The following is a 19,927-nucleotide window of genomic DNA, read 5'->3' on the forward strand; positions in this document are numbered from 1 at the left end:
ATTCCCAGTCAGGGCACATGCCTGGGTTCAGGCCAGGTCCCCAGTTGGGGGTGCAGGAGGGGCAACTACACATTGATGTTTCTCTCCCTCTTTCTCCCTTGCTTCCCCCAACGTTCGAAGAGATCGAAGCAACTGTTAGTAAATATGCACCACCCTTCATCATGATTGTGGGTTACAGAATTACAGTCTCATCATTCATGGGAATTTGCCTCTACATACATGAACACACAAACACAGTGACCTAGACAGGTCCAACATTTCCACTCTAGATATCTTCCTGTCTGTATGTTCTGGGGTAAAAAACAGCTAATAATTGAGGTCTATTCTAGATGCCTGAGTTTTACATGTGCTGCTTGGCTGTGAATTACGGCAGTACAGCTTACATGGGGTGTTTGGGAAATGTATTATTGCACTATTAACTGTATGGCATATTAAAGAAGATAGCAGAATTATCACCTCATTAAAAGCGACAATCAAGGAATGTTTGCCAGCAGGACTTGGGTTAAATTATGAGTTCTAAATATTCTAAACTAGCAGTCAAAGCTTTCAAATACAATTTACTTCTATAAACAAGCATTCCTTATGTCTGTATTCTCAAGATCAAGTTAAGTATATCTGATCAGTTTCTCTTTCTACTGCTAAACCCCAAACAAAAGATTTCACTCCAGACAAATAATATCTATGTCATTTGTCACATTTAATTGAAATAATTGTGTTAGAATTTTGGACTTTAGTGGAAATGTCCTTATTTTTAAAATATGCCCACAAAATATAAAACAGTCCATTTGTTCCCGTGTAATTCCTGTCTACATAATTTAGGTTTCTTTTGTGTGTGTGTATGTGTGTGTGTGAAACAGGCAATTATTAGCATCTTTCTATTGCAATTATTAGCATCTTTCTGTTACACCTTATATTTATTGAGCACCTACCGTGTTCCAAGCACTGTTCTGTGTGGGGAAGATAGATCAATAAACAAAATAAAGCCCTCGCCACAATGAGCAGACTTTCTAATAGTGGGAGATGGACCATGTAGCAGACTGTCGTTTCCAAAAATTGAAACAGCAGTGTTTTCAATCTCAACCTGCTTTCTAAAACCTTGATACCATTCCCAACAAAAGGTGCGATCAAATTCTCCTTCCCTGTAATGTGGGCATGGTTTTGTAATTGCCTCACCTATAGAATGCAGCAGATGTGATGCTGCATGACTTCCAACACTAGGTCAATAGGAAATGATAGGACTCTGCTTAGATCTCTCTCAGGATGCTTGACCTTGGAAGCCAGCAACCACGCTGTGAAGAAGCCCAGCTTCTAGGAAGAGTCTGTACTCACTCATGTGTTACAGCTAACAGCTGCAGCTAAGGTCTGTTTACAGCAATTTGTTAACCACCAGACATTTGGGTGAATGAATCTTCAGATAAATATAGCCACGCCCCAGATTTCAAGTCTGCCACACAAGCTCTCCTTGACCCACAGAATCTGTACACAAAATAAATGGTTTTGACCATTGAATTTTGGGGTAATATTTATGCAGCCATAACTGGAGAGGCAACCAGTATATCAAATGGTGATAGAAAGAAGGTGGGGAGAAGAGAGATGGTGATTTTGAGGAGAGGTAGCCAGATCAAATAATGGGTAGGACTGGCAAACTAACTGCTGGAGCACTTCATAGCTGTCACCTTGGACCTTCCATTCATGCTGCATCTATCTGGCTTACTTTTGTGCTGCAACGGTGGAGTTGGGTAGCTGCAACATTTTTTTTTCCTTTACAAATCAGACTTTTTTTTTTTTTCCTGAAGTGTTTTATTTGATTTTATTACTTGACAACACTGAGTTTTGGGTACATGAGTGTTAGATAGTCTTACTTTTCTGTGTTTGACATAACAGTATGAGGAGAAATGGCAAGGGGACTCTTACCAGGCTCTAGCCACCATTCACCTCACTTCTCCAGCACCCTGGGTGGGCTCTGGTTGTCACCCCATTAAATGGCACCCAAGTATGAATTTCACAAAGATGGTGGGTGGGGGAGTCACAAAGTGTTTGGCCCATTTTCTGTGATCTGAACAGGTACATTTGCTGCATAAAAGCACAGAAGGACCAAGTTGAAAACTTGGCCTGGACACTCACAAGCTGTGACTTTGGGTGTCAATTAACTTCTTGTACCTCAGGACAGCTGGAGATGACAGTCTCAGTGGCTTATAACCATGTTCTGTGCATTAAATTGGCTGGCGTAGACAAGGTACTTAACATAGACCCTGTAATATGGCTAGGTGCTTGAATTAATGGGGAAAATACAGTAGCTCCCCACATACCTTATTGTTATGAGTTTATTCATACTTGTAATTTTGACTTTTGGAACTATATTTTCATATTTAAAAAAATAGGACAAGAAAAATCTTAAATTTGAACCAAAAATTACATAACAGATATGATTATCATAAAGGAAAAAAAACCTAATTTAAGGAACTGAAGATAGCACTTTGTGTACCCACTATCAATATAAAGAACTAAAATACTGGGACTCAGCAGGTCCATTTACCAAGTAACCAAGTTAGCATCACTTAGTGCACTGCACTGAAAACCTAATTATCATTCACCCAGCATACCTGCCCACAGCAATAACCTCAGTGCAACCGAGGAAACCATCTGTCAAACCCAAGTGGAGGGACATTTAAAAAACCTGGCTTGTACTATTTAAAAAATGTCAATTTCACAAAAAGACAAAGGCTGAGACATTTTAGAATTGGGAGAAATGCTACAAAGGACAATACTGGGACAATTTAGTAAAATAAATTGTTATATATCAGATAATAGTAATGTATCAAATTTCTGGAATTTGATCATTGCACTATGGTTACATAAAAGAGCATCATTTGCCTAGGAGATACTTTGTGTACTTGTGTGCACACAAAAATAAAAAGCATATGAGAAGCATCAACAATGAGTGAATCTTGGTGAAAGGCTCTATGGGAGTTCACAATACTGAACTTTCCTGACTGACTGAAATATTTGAGAGAGAAAGAATGAACGGCAGCACTTAAGTTTTATTATAACAGATAGTATATTTTCTTGCAAAAAAGATCAACCTAATGCTTGATGTTGGTGTATGCTTTGTTGGCCTTCAAGTTACCTAAGAAAAATTCTGGCCTACTTAATGAAAATGCACAGAAGCCTGCAACCATATTTATTAGAAAAATATTATCGCTTGAAAATTCCCTTCTTTTAACATTGAAGATTTGCTCCAGTGCATTGTTCTTTCTGTTTTCATCAAATTCCCCTCAGCATGGCAGGAACCCCAGTTTACTCTGGGTGCTCACAGGCCAAGGCACGGCCCAGTCCCACCATAGATCCAACCCAACCCTCCACAGGAGTCATGAAGCAGCAACACAGAAGTTGGGCCTGTTCTTTCCATCCAGACAGTTCTGGAGCCAGCACAGATGAGGGAATGCTGTACCAGAACACCTGGGCAGCTGCAGCAGCCGTCCAGTTTGCCTGCGGAACTAGCACTTCACCTTTTCTTCACAAACTTCTTTCTAGAAGCATTGGGATTTAACCGTCTCCTCCCTGCTCCCAAAGTGTTGTCTCGGACCTGCAAGATAGCTGACCGGCTAGAGATGTCATTCTCTGCAAAGGGAGACAGCCCAGCTATGTAGTCAGGGGCGAACACATCAGTCTTCTGCCGGGCCTTGCGGGAGAGTCGCAGCTGAGGGAAGCGCTGGTCCTCAGTCAGGTGAGGGTTGACTGCATACTTGCCCCCTTTGGGAGTGGGAAGTGAATACTGCAAACAAGACCAAGAAAGGCCATTAGAAGGACGGTGATCCAATTCACACACAGTCAGATCCTGTTAATGCCAAGCTTACCTGACAGCTCTGGGCACAGGCAATGACATCAAGAGTCTCTCATTAATCACCTACTATGTGCTAAGCACATGACATGCACCTTCTCACTTGATCCTCACCTCAACTCACAGATGAAAATCCGGAAACACCATTTTGACTACATACCCTCAGCTAAAGACAGAAAAAGTTACACACACACAGAACTCCAGTAAGCAAGTACCATTTTCACAAGGGTGCATGCTAGCAATTCTGAAGCAGTAACATATATTCTAGTGTTCAGCAAATGAACAATAAGGGAAAATGGTGTTAATAAGGTCACGAATATGACAGAGGGAGCTAGAAGGAACTCTATGGTGTTGAGTTGAAACCGAAGTTATAAACTCAATTTTTAATAGATGTGTGTATCTATATATACATGTACACATTTACCAACTCTGTCCACTGTGGGCTGAGAATCAATGACACCCTAGGACAATGAGCACATCCCGTGCCCAGATCTCTGCTTCTAAAACCCATTCTCCAGAAAGATCCAGAGTTGCTCAGAGAAATGGCCGACTCTAGGGCAGCAGCAGTGTAAGAGGTGGACTGTCCTGCTGTGCCAGAAAGTGTTCAAATAACTGGGACACGTCAAAAGGACACAGAAGCCACTGAAAAGCCTCCATGAACAGCTTGAGTGTCTAAATAAATAATGGTGGTAATGGATCACAGCCTACAGACTGAAACAAAAATCCACAAGACCACACTGATATAAATAAATATGTTAAGAGGGAAAATTCTTCTTTACAGCAAAATGCCAAGTAAAGACAGAAAGAATAATGGAATTAGAAAATCACCACCTGGCAACCATCATGTGAAAAATTGATTCAGGTAACTTTAGCCATGAATTAAAGTTTGATGAGAAACAGTATTTACCCAGTACTGGAGTATCTTTTCATAAGTTACTTATCACAAGTAACAACTTTACAGGAAATATGGCAAAGTTTGAATATGGCTCATTGATTACAGTGGTACTACAGCAATGTTAACTTTTTTTTTAAAGGAGAGGAGCAGTCCATTGAATGGTTCCTCTAGTTTTATTTTTATTTTTAAATATTTTTATAGAGAGGGGGAGAGAAATATTGATGTGTAAGAGATACATTGATCAGTTACCTCTTGCACACTCCCAACTGGGGACCTGGCCTGCAACCCAGGCATGTGCCCTGACTAGGAATTGAACAGGCAACCTTTTGGTTTGCAGGCCACCACTCAATCCACTGAGCCACATCAGCCAGGGAAACTTCTTGGTTTTGACGACAATGTTGTGGTTACATAAGAAACCCCCTTAAGCAAGTGATCCAAGTTACTATCACCAGTAAATTGGACAACTGATTACCATCTACCTCCTGACACGATGCACTGACACATCGCTTCTGTTCCTGCCAAAAAATGCAGTTTGAGGCTAACCATGAGGAAAATACTAGACAAACCCAAGGTAAGGGACATTCTACAAAGTAACTCGCCTGCACTCGTCAAAATGTCAACTTAGTGACAGACCAAGGACTGGAAAAGCCACTTCAATTTAAATGTGACTAAAGAGACATGACAACTAAATGCAATGTGTGATCCTAGATTGGATCCTGGACCAAACCACAAACAAACAAGCAAAAACACAAAACCCCTTCTCTTGCTGTAAGGGAAATTTGTAGTAAAGTTTAAATACAGTCCACAGATTAGGTGGTAGTATTATTGCAACATTAACTTCTTGACTTTGATAATTATATTGTGGTTATGTAAGATAATATCCTTGTTTCAGGAAATGTTAATGTGGCTAGGGGCAAAGGGTCATCATGTACAATTTTCTCTCAGATACTTCAGGACACACTCAGTAGTTCCCCCCTTTTCCATATGGGATACGTCCCGAGACCCCTAGTAGGGGCCTGAAACTACAGATACTATTGCACCCTATATATGCTACATTTTTTCCTGTACATACATATAATAAAGTTTAATTTAAAAATTAGGGATTAACAATAACTAATAACATAGAACAGCTATAATAATACACTGTAATTAAAGTTACGGGACTGTGGTCTGTTTCTCAAAACACCTTGTTGTATGTGCTTATGGCCTTCCGGTGACGGTGTGAGACGGTGCGGTGCTTACGTGGGGAGTGAGGCGGTGAGGAATGACACAGGCATTGTGATGTGGTGTGAGGCTACTGTGCGGGTGACTTGAACTCCAGCACCGCGATGCTGCGGCGGCCGATGCGACGACCAAGCCAGCTAAGCGACTAACAATGGGGGGCGTGTACAGCATGAGATTTCATCACGCTACCCGGAATGGCGTACAACTTATGAATTGTTTATTTCTGTTTAATACTTTCGAACTGCATTAGACTGTGGGTGACTGAATCAGCAGTAAGCAAGACCACAAATAAGGGGGGACTACGATATAAAATGATAAGGCAAATGTGATTAACATAGGGAAATCTAAGTGAAGGATAGATGGGAATTGTACTATTTTTGCGACTTTTTATAAATCTAAAATTATTTCAAAACAGAAAATAAAAAAGAATTCTTCTCATGCATTAGTGGTGGCCGCCACACCTGAAGAAGACCTCAGTGCCCGGCTGGCTACACTCAGTCATTTAGTCTCTCAACTCTCGTTTCCGGATTCCTTAAAACAAAGACACAGCTGCTATGTGTCTGGCCCAGGCCTTTCTTTTGTGCTGAGCGTTTCAACACTTCTATCTGGTTCAGTAGGTTTCTGGAAATTCTGCCCATCCTCAAACACTTGCCTAAACCCTACCACCATATTGTAAATGACCTCCCTCTTTGTGACCCCACACACATTTGGCCCTTATCATTTATAGCCTGGAATTACTGGGTACTTCTCATTAAACTGGGAATTCCTCAAAAGCCTCATGTGGAGGCTCTGAAGTGCACTTTCCCCATCTGTCTCGGCACCCAGATCATGGGCTTTCAGGAACTACTTGTAGAAACCAGGAGAATTTTCCTGTCCTCTGTTCTTATCGATGCTGGTGCGAAGAGGTGTCACTTTCCCAGACTTAGGCCCTGTTGTCACAGGCCCGAGAGACAAGCCACTCACCCGGAGACCCCGCGGATTCAGCACCTTGGGGTTGCGGGAGAAGTGCATATGCAGGGTTCCATCATCGCTGACAGTCACAGACACTTTCTTCAGAGTCTTATTTCCGCAATGGGAACAAAACACTCGGCTCATGTCAGATGTTGTCCTGGAGATGTAAAAGGAGAAGCTCTGTACTGGAACCACAGCCAGCACACCCTGACCCCAGAGCACAAGATGAGTCACAGGATTCCAAAGAGGGAAGGACAGGAAATGGGGAAAATCTACACTGCGCAGTGCACATCACAGACCAAGGCCACCTGGCCTCAGGCTGACCATATACGCCAACCACACCTGCATTTCTCAGAAGGCAAAGGCAAAGGCACAAGGAGCAAGTATGCTCATGTGAAAACTGAGCATATTGTTACATTAGTAACGAAGCCTTACTGAACTCTGTCAGGCATTAGTTGGCAAATTTCACATCAAAACAATCCTATGCGGTTGCCACTATCTTCAATTTACAAATGGGGAAACTGAGGCAAGGTAAGGTAAGTCTGTTCAAGGTGACATAGCTCGTCAAGGTAGATATAAACTCATGTAGTCTGGCTCCAGAATCAATGCTCTTAACATCACCATACCTTCTCAAGGGTCACATTATTATAGCTCTAGATGCTGTGTCCCCATATGGAAACCCAGGCATTAAGCCAGGACGTAGTTATGGAGGTGCCAAGAATTTATTAACAAATCACACAGCAAACACACAAAAGCTGCTATGGTCGAATGTGTGTGGGTGGTGAGACCAGACCCCAGGGCCTTGCCTCCTTCCTATTCACTAAAGCCCCACGGTGGACCTCCCACCTGTGTATTATCTCAGAGCAAATCCCAGGCACCATTCCATCCATAAACATTTCAGTGCTTATCAAATGAGAAGGGATCTTTGCTCCAGAACCCACACCCTAAACCCTATGCCACGAGGATAAGGACAAAAAAGGCCTCCCTTGGTTTTTCAGGTGGGAGGCCACTGGCCACTCCTGTCCAGGGGTTCAGAGCTCTGGTGGAATGAGGGACACACATGAATGACATACACAAGGCAAGGCTCTCCTTCAGGAAGTGTGGAGAAGGGGCAGGAAGAGAGGAGTGTTCAGTAGAAGGCACGGGGGCTGATGATCAGCGCCTTACCTGAAACAGCCGTGACAGCGCAAGATGTAGCTCCTGGCCTCCCGGATCAGCATGCCATTCACCGCAAGCACATGCAGCCCCATCTGGAGCAGAACGTTCTGCAACCAACAAGGTAATGCAGAACTGAACTCAAGTGCAGCTCAATTTTCTTTCAACATCTGTATAATTACAGTTAAAGAACTCCACAAACCCTGGCTGGGCTCCCGAAGGCTTCTGCTAAGCAAAGGAAAGCTTAGAATAACTCTTAAGACATGCAAACGAGGACAAGGACACAGATTTATCTCAAGTGCTGGGGTCTGGGCTCATCATTGCACCATGGACCCTCATTAGCAATCTCTCTTACTTAACAGACATTTATTCTTGTCAGAGCAAATATACTCATTTCTGGGCTGGAAACTCTTATTTTCTTCAAGTACTTAATTGAGAAAAGACCATTATACACAATGAAAGAAAACCATCAGCAGATTATGAATAGTAAACATTAAAAATTTAACATCCTATATACATTATGTCACTATGATTCTCTAGCCTCCAAACAAACAAAAAATTACCCAAGAGCACAGGCAATACACAAAAGCTCTATACACACCCCCAAACCTCTAAGGGACGACTGCCCGTGACACGTGTGACACTAAGCAGGGCTGACTGATGCCCATTCCACCCACCTGCATGGCAAAGTCTGTGGTCACACAGCCAACCCGCACGTCCTTCGGGACAGTGCACGGCTCAAAATCCCGCTGGATCTGCTTGATGTTGCTGGGGGTTATCCACCCCCCATCGTCATCACTATCTTCGTCTTTCCTTTCTTCAGATCCGTTCTCTCCCTTCTCCTCCTCGCTCGCAACAGCCTCATCTTCATCAATCTAAAACATACATAACGGAATTCTCAAACTGCCAGCCCAAGGGAACAGTAGGGGAAGCCAGCGTGTTGTCACCAGGAGGAGACGGTAAAGCAGGGCCTTACCAGCAGTTCCTGCAGGTCACGATCAATATTAGGCAAAGGGTTCCTCCAGAACATGAAGGAACTGAATTCTAGGTCCTCAGGCTCACTGGCTGGGTATTCATGTTTTACCGTTTCTTGCGGGGGTTTAGGCTTAGGTTAAAAGAAAAATAATTTTAATACCTGAACACTGGAGGATAATAGGTAAAATGATATGTTATATACAAGTCAGATCTGACAAGGCTGGACAAACTATGATATTAGTTTAGGTAAATTAGGTTCATTGTAAACAGTCAATTTGTGGAGATCTGACTTGTAACAGAACGGCACGACAAACACGACTTGTCTAAGGAATTACCTTTGAGGGCAGATGGAAACCAGAAATGTATAGAGGAGTTTCGGGGTGCTGAACTGATGAGCTCACTTTAACCTTTAAAAAGAAAAGTGACAGCTCTAAGCAAAGAAATATAGTTTGAAAATTCAACATGGAAAATTACAAAACAGGTGCTTCCCTCCTGAGAGCAGGCCCACGCCTCTCCCACCCCGCCTCCTCTTCCTCCAGGCGCCTTCCCTTTCCCTCTCCTAAGCTCCAAGGGCCCTTTTCTGCCTCCGTAACTTGTTTCCCGAGCCTGCACAGCCCAGCTGGCTCACTTCTACTACCTCTGTAACATTCTAAATAAACTTTGTCTTATAAGTCGAAAAAAAAAAGAAAATGAAAATATTTTCCCTTAGTTGTTGAAGTAGACGATATTCAATGTTTAGAAAAACTGGAGACTATATACAGTCATGTACCATTTAAAGACAGGGATATGTTCTGGAAAATAGGTGGTTAGGAAATTTCATCGTTGTGCTAACATCATGGAGAGCACTTACATGAACCTGGATGGCCTAGCCTACTCCTCACCTAGGCTATACAGTACATGCTGTCATACATGTGGTCTGTCATTGAAATGTCATCATGCAGTGCATGACTATATAAAGAATCCTTCAGTGATTCCACTACCAAATAACCACCTGGGGACATTCCTTTTTTTCATCTTTATACATAAAGTTATAATGAATACCATCATCTATAAAACTCTGAAGTATCTTTGGTTGCATCCTTAGGATAAATGCCTATGAGTGGAAATGCTACGTGAAAAGACAGGCTATTTTAAAGCTTCTGACAAAAAATACCTAACTCCTGCTCCAAAGGCTGCAGGAAAAGGCAATCTGTAAGAACGAGGAATAGATGGATGTCAAATGGAAACCTGGCTACCAGTCAAGAGTCAGTTTATGTACAACTATTCCATCCCCGCCCCCTGAAACATTCCAGTGACAAGAGAAGCCTGTATCTCAGGCACCACTTTTAAATTCTGTGGCCAGAAGAATTCTAAACCTACTTGACAACAAGTTGAGGGCAGTTCCAGTGAGTATGGAAATGCGAGTCCACCATGGTTTTGATGACTTAATACAGAGGACATCACGCAATTCTTCGTCAATACTATTTGAAATTATCATAAGGTTAATTTTTTGGCTTCCAAAATCCTCTGGTCTGGAAACAGCCAATGAGACCCCAGCACAAATCTATTACAGTAGTCCCTCTCTATATTGCGGTTCACTTAGTGCGGCCTCACTGTATCACGGGATTTAAAAATATATTATATTTAATTATTTATCACGGATTTTTCGCTGTATCGCGGGATTTTGCAGTACCATATACGTATGTTGTTAAAGTTATGTAGGTTTAAGAGTGTAGAATACGTTTAAGAACATAAGTAGTGTTTATAAAAGCGCGGAAAAGGTTAACAAAGGAGTGGGAAAGGTTAATAAGGGACTGGGAATGGTTTATAAGTGTGTGGGAAGGGTTTACAAACTCTTAAAATAAATATAAATACTAAAATAAATGTAAGGTTCCTACTTCGTAGATTTTCACTTATCGCGGGGAAGGGGGGTGGTCTAGAACATAATACCAGCGATAAGTGAGCAAACACTGTAGTCTCTTTAACCTAGCTAAGGTGGGCAAGTCCCTAATAGTGCAACAGGAACCCCAAATTCTGAAGGTTAAAAAAAAAAGGCAAGCACTTAAGTGTTCTTGCTTCTGAAAAGAATCATTTCTACTAAATAAAAAAAAAAGTGACAATACTCTCTGTATTTTTCAAATTTAAGCAACCTTCCCAAGACCCTACAGATCAAGAGACTGACACACATTTGCTAATTGCAATGTATGACCCTTATTTGGATCCTGCCCTGAGCAAATAAACTATTTTTAAAATTTTGTAAAACGGGGACACGTGAACGCTAACTGGTTATTTGACAATATCAGGGAATTAGTAGTAGTAGTATTGTATAGGTATGATTATTATTTTGTGATTACTTTTTAAAAGAGACACACCAGGATATATCCATCAGTAAAATACGATGTCTCACTTCAAAAGGGCTGGGTAGTCAGTAGCGACAAAAACAGAAAGATCATGAGCTGACAACTGTGGAAGCAGAAAGATGAGGACCCTGGGTCCATTATATGAGTCCCTCTACTTTTGTATATCTGATACTCCCCGTAATAAAAAAGTTAAAGACAAAACAAATAAAACCAACAATCCTCCTGATTTACCTTTTCTGGGTATTGTTTTAAGTGTGACACCCCAACAAACTCTGCTTCCAGCTGGTAGGTAAGTGCCAGGACTTGGATATCTGTGGCAGAGAGGCTGGGATAGTCTCCAGTTTTCTTTGAAAACTCAGTCACTGTGAACAAAACATTCTCAACTTCAGTTAGAGGCAAAAAGTCATATGACCTTAGATGACCATATTGAAAGTATGAAAAGAACTTAGGATCAATAGGCCAAAACAAAACCTCTTAACATGATCCACTGCCTCATCTTCTTCTAATCACAGCTGACATTTGTATTCTCTACCACAGAGATTCATAACAATTAGGCTTACTGTGAGACCCTTATTAAGTACAGATGAAGGAACCTGAGAACAAAGTTAATGGAAAGTCACTCAAAGTTAGTGTAGTATTTACAGATGATAAGTTCTTTAAATTTTGGTATTATGTCAGAATAGGTCTCTTCTCTCCCAGTTCTAAAATTCTTTTAACAATCCTGATTAACAGGATAGATGATCAGATCCAAAATGTGATGAAAAGTTAATCCAACCATTAACTGTTGTAATCTATAATAAAACAAAATTACTGGTTGCTTTGTAACAAATACTGAAGGGTTTCTGTGTATGAAACAACCCCCCCACCCATGTTGGGCACATAGTAAATGCCAGCTGTTACTACTTTTATTCTCCTGAGACAGCATCAATAAACATGTACAATAAAATTTTCTCACACATTAACAGAAAAATGTCTTGTTCTACACTGCTACATGGAACAGTAACCATACTGCTCACATTTCCTAAAAAGCAGATAATAATTAACAGCAGCAATTTCATTAGGCACTGTTAAAAACTTTATTTCATCCCTAAACCAAATCCTATTAAGTACTATTAGTATTTCCTCAGAAAGATTAAGTAACTTGGCAAAGATTTCACAGTAAGTTGGCGGGGAAAGCTAAGAAGTCACAAACTAATAATGTAGCCAATATCTCCACTATCTGCCTCTAAACTCTAAAGACGTTTCCAGTCACCTAGGTCCTTTCCTGGACATCATCGCCTTGGTCCCTAAGAGAACAATGCTAAGTCAAGTGGTAACTGTTTAGTTTTCTTTCAGGACTAATGTAAAGCCAAAAGCCATCCCTTTTTTCATTTGAGGCTGGCCTCCATATCCAAAACAGTTATGCAACGCAATTATTACTCTGATTTCCTGAAAAGGGCAAGAGTAAAAAATCTGGGCTCTTCTGTTTTTAACCCAAACAAATGTACTGGATGCTTGCAAAGCGCTCCGCACTATGCTGAATGGCAGTCCTCATTTAATCCTCCCAGCAACCTCTGACGTAGGTACGATTTTATTACTCCCATTTTACAGACGAGGCGATCGAAGCCTAGAGAGTGAGTGATATACCCAAGGATATAAAGCTAGTCACTGGCAAGGCCAGGCTGTCTCCTGACTCAGGAAGCTTCTTTTCCACCACAACAATCTCCTTAGAATATGAAGTTTCTAAGTCAACTGTTGATAAAGTAACCAGACCCCAACTCGCACCCGGAGCCGGTTCCACCTGCACCCTGGGACCAGCTTCGCACTCACCCAGCCGCACGTATTCTGGGTAGGGCTCCCTGAAACGCAGCTCGTAGGGGAGAACGGCGAGTCGCCTGCGCGTGGCCTTGTCCCGAATCTCGCTGACTACATCCCGAATGGTATAGATGTTCTTCCCAATGTCCTGCAGAGATACCGGCCCAGCTCATCACACGCACCAATTTCCTGCGCCCTTGCAGGGTCTGCCGGCCTAGACCCTGCTCCTCTCCACCCGAGCTCCCCGTACCTGCAGAGCTGCGTCTCGCAGGAACGCCCCAGCATCCGCCACAACGTGCTCCACAGGCGCCATCTTCGCCAAACAAGTTCGGCGTACGCTTGCGCCCGCCCCTACGTGCCACCCCTGGCTTCTGGGAGCGTGGAAGAGGGGCCGCAACTTAGTGGCGCCTCCTGGCGGCTGAGCCCGCACCTCCCGGCTCCGGCTACCTGGGCGCATGCGCGCTGCTGGCAGCCCGCCCAGGGGCTGTGGCGGGCGGCGAGGGAATGCCGGAGAAAATACGCTTCAGCGTCCAGGTCTTAGAGCATTTTTCTGCTCTTAAATGTAAAACCTGTATGTAGTCTCATTGTTAAAAGTCAGTCAATACAGATAACCTAATTTGATGATCACAAGCCTATAAGATAGGTACCATTTTACAGTCAAGCTAGCTAGATACTCAAGACAAGTAAGTACTGCTATCGTTGTTAGTAAGTGGTTGCGACAAGATTAACACCCAGACAAATCGACTTGGAGTCTCTTTCTTTCTTTCCTTTTTTTTTTTTAAATTTTTAGAGAGAGGGGAGGGGAAGGAAAACAAGAGGGAGAGAAACATCAATGTGTGGTTGCCACTCACATGCCCCCAACTGGGGACCTGGTATGCAACCCAGGTACCTGCCCTGACTGGGAATTGAACCAGTGACTCTTTGTTTTGCAATCCGGCACTCAATCCCCTGAACAACACCAGCCAGGGCTGGAGCCCCTTTCTTAACCATTATGCTATAGCTGCAGTTTTCAACCTTTTTCATCTCATGGTGCACACTAATTACTTGAATTCGGTAGCACACCAAAAAACATATTTTTTGCAGATCTGACCAAAAAGACGTATAATTTTCATTCATTCACAACACACAGCTATTATGCTGGCTGTTATCTTTTTTTTTTTTTTTTTTTTAATTTGGCAGTCTAAGTGAAAAGATGTCAGTGCTGTGAGGAACGCTCACAATAAAACACTGGGACACAGGACTTCAGCAGCAAAGTGAGGTGTTTATTCATGAATCTGCAGAGTTGGGCGCACAGCCAGCCAGGGGCATGCGTGTGCAAAGTAGACAAAGAAAACTGGTTTTATACTAATGTGAATAGCTCCCCCTCTCTATTGCGATTAGCTCCCCCGCCCCCCGTCTTCTCCCCCATTTCTCTGGGTTCACAATCTAACATGATTAACTACTTAACTAAGGGTGTGATTAACTAAAGGTAATCTAGTTATAGGTCTATCTCAAACATATTTGCAGTTATCTAGCTACATCTTCCCATTCCTCCTTTTGATCCCAGAAATATGTGTGAGGAGCTGCGGAATGTCATTTCCTCACCCCTTTTCCATGATTCATCTGTTAATTATCTCCTGCTGGTGTGAGAGTCACTGGCTTCTTTATCCCTTACAGTGCCCAAGACTAAATGGTCGGGCATTTCATGTTCTAAAAATTCGCTTAGCACAACTGTTGAAAATCGCTATGCTATAGTGACAGCTGCTTATGTATCCCCATTTCATCTTGAATATTTTGAGGCCAAGGGTCTGTGTCTTACTTTAACATCCTCACCCCATTTCCTTAAGCAGGACACATTAAGTCATTGCTGAATTGAAGTGAAAGGGTACTGTTGCATGAATATTTGTGGAAAGAGACGCTGAGATTAAGTCCAGCAAGCAGGATGAGTGGCCAGCAACGAACGGAAGGCTATAACTTTCTCTGGTTATCAGCGATTGTTCACAGCCCTACCATTCCTTTTATTGGGTTGCAGAAAAGATTTTTTTAAAGTAAAACTAAATAGAAACTAAAAAGGCTTACATGGTAACAAACATTCTTTCCATTAAAAGGGATATACATTAACCTACAGAGCTACAGAACTAAAAGGCTTACGTGATCCCACTAAGAGGGATAGACATTAACCTATAGAGCTACAGAGCAAAGCAGTAAATCACAAAGATCCAAGGGTCTGTTCCACTTCTGATATAGTTGCTAGTGGAAAGGAGACACTAACTTACAAGCTTCTTTGTTCTTAGAGACTTGTAAACCAGCCCCCAAGAATTGTGTCCAGGTAAGGGTCCAAGGGTCTATACCACATCCGATGTTATCACTATGGGAAAAGAGGCTTAGGTCTTCAGCCCTCTTTGTTCCCTGGCTTTCTGTGACTTAGCCACCAGGAGCCACGTGCAGCTGCTACAGTCGGCAAGACTCGTTTGCAAGTTCTTGCAGGCTGAGGTCACAGGACACCCGGGTAGGGGGGCCCGCTTGCAGGCCCTCCAGCAGAGGGCTTGTGACTTTTGCCTACAGGTATGAGATGACTTCTGAATTCTCTATCAAATCTGAAATTTCATAATTTCAAGATCTGGCCTAGTACAGATTCATGCTGGTGAATTTTGGCTGAATGTTACTTGAGTTTTCAGTCACCAGTCTTCAGTGATGTTGAGTGATTACAAGCCTTCTTTGTCAAGTTTTAACTCCAATTCTTTAAAAGATTTTATTTATTAATTTTTAGAGAGAGGGGAAGGGAAGGAGAAAGAGGGAGAGAAATCTGGATGTGCAAGAGATACATTAATATATCATCTCTTGCACACCCCAAACCGGGGACCTGGCCCACAACCCAGGTATGTGCCCTGATTGGAAAGTTGAACCAGTGACCTTTTAGTTCACAGGCCAGCACCCAATCCACTGAGCCATACCAGCAAGGGCTTCACTCCAATCTTAACCCTCGATTATAATTTATGCATTCTACTTACAAAAATCCTTCAGTGCCCTTCAGCAGTTGCCCAAATCCTTTTTCCTTCTTCAGACATCTATCTCAACTGTTCTTACCACTTAGCCTCTTCAACCTCCCAAACCACTGACTTGGTCCCTACCCTACTTGCCCTGCCAGAAATAGCCCTATTGAAGGCTGTTTTTCTTTTCTTTTTAAATTGATTGGAGAGAGACAGAGAGACCGAGAGACACAGGAACAATATCCACTTATTTATGCATTCATTGATTGATTCTTGTATGTGTCCTGACCAGAGATTGAACCCATGACCTTGGTGTATTGGGACAAGGCTCTAACCAACCGAGCTACCTGGCCAAGGCCTGAAGGCTGTTTCTAATTTTCAAGTTCATCATATCAATTTTCTTGGTTTTTATTTCTTGCCTTCTCAGTTTCTCTGCAGAATTACACATTGCTGACCATCTCCTTTTTCTGGACTGTCATCTTCATTTCTACCCTCACTTTCAACCTGTATTCCTCTTGCTAAACCTTATTGATGTCACTTCTGAAATGTTTGTGGTGTCTGGGTCTCCTCTACATTCATTTTTATTACTCTAATGAAGTTTTTATTTCATGCCTAGAAAATGTGATCTGCTCAACATTATTCCTCTCTCTAATTTCTCCTTCTTCAATTGATTGCTCCTGTTGCCTAAAAAGAGAGGGTCAAACTTGACTGTAATAAAAGAGGTTTATTGAAATTGGCAGCAATAATTCTGTAAACTCTAAGATGAAGAAGAATGATCTACATCAGTGGTTCTCAAACTTAAGGGTGCCTCAGAATCACCTGGAGAGCTTGCAAACACAGATTGATGGGTCTCACCCTCAGTTTCTGATTCAGTAGGTCTGGACAGGGCCTGAGATTTTACATTTCCATGTTCCAGGTGATGTTGATGCTGCTGACCTGGAGGACACACTTGAGAACCACTGACTAGGGAAACAGAAAAAGAATGATCAGGCTTTGAGCCATTCTAGTAAATAATAAGAATATTTAATTTATATGCAGGCATACCTTGGAGATATTGCCGGTCTTGCCGGTCAGCTCCAGAGCACTGGAACAAAGAGAGTATCATAATAGTGTTGTGATCTTTTTGCTGTTGCGGGGTAGGAGTGGGGGTGTCTTGCCTTCAATTTGTAGAAAATGCAACACTCTGCAGTGCAATAAAGCAAAGTGCCATAAAATGAGGTATGACTGTAAAAGGATTCTTGACACTGTAGCTTTTATCATTTTTATAGCATTTTAATCTCTTTTCTGCTCCCCTATAACAGTCTCCAAGCCCCTTAAAGCCTTAGGACTTTCACTTATTTAACAAATATATACTGACAGCTAACTTATACCACCATGGGTTGGGTGATATAACAAATATGAATAAAGTGATATTTTGTGTAGCAACTCGGGGCACCGTTAGAGTTTATGACTTTGGAGCCAGATCTTGGAGAATGAGTGGGGCAAAGGCAATAAGGTATGAAAGTCCAAGAGGGTGTTCAGGGAATTGAGGGTAGTGCCTGTGGTAGCACAGGCTGTCTGGGGACTGGGGCCCTAAGAGGTGAAGTGAGCCCTGAGACACCACTTTTTTGAAGCTCCTGGTTTTTAAAGAAGTGTAGCAATCTCAAATGCTATTAGGAAAATTGTGGTCACTTTAAATAGTTTACATTAACAACACTTTCAAACACATATAGGAAGAAAATGTGTAACTCATTTGGAGAGAATGTCAACTTTTACATGTGAGGCCCTTTACAAAGGAGAAAGTATTGCGTGCATGCTAGTGAAGATCAGAGTTTCATTACCATGACTGGAAAATGCAGAGCTATTAGATTACATGCTTAACAGTGTGTTAGGGGAGAGAAAAACTTGATGCAGAAGGACACTATGTGAAATCAATAAGTATCCCTAGAATTCCCCTGGATTTTCCTGGGAGTGTCCAGACTTGTCTTTGTCCTTATTCATTCTTTGGCCTGAAAATTTTGCCTGCCAATCACTGTTTAGTCTCCAAAAGTGGCTCAGTTTCTCTGTAAACTGGTCCCTGATTACCCAAATCAGATTTTTCCCCCAAGGACAGGTCTGAACTCTTCTTTCTCACTACGCTGAAGACATTTCAGTTCTATCACTAAATGAGCAGTTACTGTATTATTTTTGCTTTGCATTGTAGTTAATTGTGTAGCTTCTTTAAGTAGGTTGGAAGTCAGGGACTATGTTTTAGGGGTCTTTTCCATAAATGAACATGACAATTTTTTTTAACTTTTGGGGGGACTTTTATGATGACATATTTCAGATTTTTATGTGTCTTAAAAATAAATTCTCATCCATAGGACCTACAACAATGAGTTCAGGGCTCAATGAATGTTGATGAAATCTATTCATTCAACAAATTATTTAAAGAGTTCTCCTATGAGCTAGGTACTGCTTTAGGAACTGGGATATGTGCAGGAAGGGACCTGGTAGGAGAAAGAAGAGATGAGTTACAATTTTAAGTAGAGATCAGGAAAGGCTTCTCTGAAAGACAATAGAGCAAACATCTGAAAGCAATGAGAGGGCAAGCTTTCCAGACAGAGGGAAAAGCAAGTCCAAAGGCCCTGAGGCCAGTGGCTGAAGCAAAGTGTTGAGTGGACATTGGCTGGAGGTGAGATGAAATAAAAGGGAGGTGTGGGGAAAATCATGTAGGGCTTTATAAGTCACTGTATATGTTTTAGCTTTTATTCTATCCAAACTTAAAGACTCAAAAATAACAATAATTAGTGTATGGTGCTTATGGCTAATTGTAGTACTTTTAATTTTCTAAAAAATTTATTTATTTTCAGAGAGGGGAAGGGAGGGAGAAATGTCTATGCATAGGAGAAACATCAACTGGCTTCCCCTCAAATGTCCCCAACTGGGGACCTGCTTCGCAACCCAGGCATGTACCCTGACTGGAATCAAACCAGTGACCTTTTGGTTCACAGGCTTGCAATCAACCCACTGAGCCACACAAGCCATGGCTAATTTGTAGTACTTTTAATCAGTGGTGATTAAAGGTGAAAAACTGAGCCTTCATTCATTTGCCAAAGCTGAAGTTCCAGACCATCAATAAAGAATCTTGATTTTAAGGTAGGGATTGACTGTGGAAGAGGGGGGAGGTTGGTGGGGCAGGGGAGAGCAATGGGGGGAAAATGGAGCAATTGTAATAGAACAATATAAAAAAATGAAAAAAAGAACCTTGATTTTAATGTATACATTTCTATCTACGCTGTAAATTGAGAGATGGGGGTTAGTTTGGTGGGGGGCATTGTATGGTCTCCGGCAGGGGTTTTAAAGCTTTCCTGCTTTTGCTTTATGCCACAAGAACAGGTGCTCCGCAAAAGCTGGGGGTTTTGTTTCTAGAGTCTAGAACAGTGCCTGACTCACAGTAAGCATACAGTTGCCAGATTTAGCAAGTAAAAATACAAGATGCTCAATTAAATTTGATTTTCAGGTAAGCTTTTTTTAGTGTAGATATGTATGTCCCAGGCACAATTTGGGAAACACACATTACACGGTTTACCTGAAATTCGAATTTACCCGATGTCCTGTATTTTATCTGGTAACCCTACTAAGGAGCTCGATAAATATTTGATGAATTGATTAAACGGCTTCCTCTCACCTGTAAGTGCGGCCAGTAAAAGACCCGCCTCCGGGGTCGATGGAAAGGGCATATGAAGCGCCTAGCACTCGTGAGTCCGCAATTTATCTGACTGCTCAGTAGCCATCCAGCGAACGGAAAACGCTTACACTATGA

At 42.0% G+C, this 19,927-nt stretch overlaps 1 protein-coding gene across 1 annotated transcript; it reads right to left on the bottom strand.

Moving 5' to 3' along the window:
- Positions 1-3,168: 3,168 nt before the first annotated feature.
- On the bottom strand, positions 3,169-13,518 carry NOB1 (NIN1 (RPN12) binding protein 1 homolog). Its single transcript, XM_090260349.1, has 9 exons — positions 13,425-13,518; positions 13,190-13,322; positions 11,612-11,742; positions 9,377-9,448; positions 9,043-9,171; positions 8,744-8,941; positions 8,079-8,176; positions 6,924-7,068; positions 3,169-3,775 (listed from the first exon to the last, which is right to left on the bottom strand). The coding sequence occupies exons 1-9, from the start codon at positions 13,485-13,487 to the stop codon at positions 3,506-3,508; spliced, it is 1,239 nt and encodes a 412-aa protein (XP_090116475.1). The 5' UTR covers positions 13,488-13,518; the 3' UTR covers positions 3,169-3,505.
- Between the last annotated feature and the right edge of the window lie 6,409 nt (positions 13,519-19,927).

Source organism: Furipterus horrens, unplaced genomic scaffold (assembly GCF_987537825.1).
Source record: "Furipterus horrens unplaced genomic scaffold, mFurHor1.1.pri manual_scaffold_13, whole genome shotgun sequence".
Lineage (NCBI taxonomy): Eukaryota > Metazoa > Chordata > Mammalia > Chiroptera > Furipteridae > Furipterus > Furipterus horrens.

What these genes read in the sequence shown, in the direction of transcription:
- NOB1 (XM_090260349.1), bottom strand. Translation starts at nt 13,487, where the DNA reads ATGGCGCCTGTGGAGCACGTTGTGGCGGATGCTGGGGCGTTCCTGCGA. An exon ending in GTGACCTGCAGGAACTGCTG is followed by an intron (nt 8,942 to 9,042) that starts GTAAGGCCCTGC and finishes TGTATGTTTTAG; the next exon opens with ATTGATGAAGATGAGGCTGT. An exon ending in CGCTGTCACGGCTGTTTCAG is followed by an intron (nt 7,069 to 8,078) that starts GTAAGGCGCTGA and finishes TTACATCTCCAG; the next exon opens with GACAACATCTGACATGAGCC.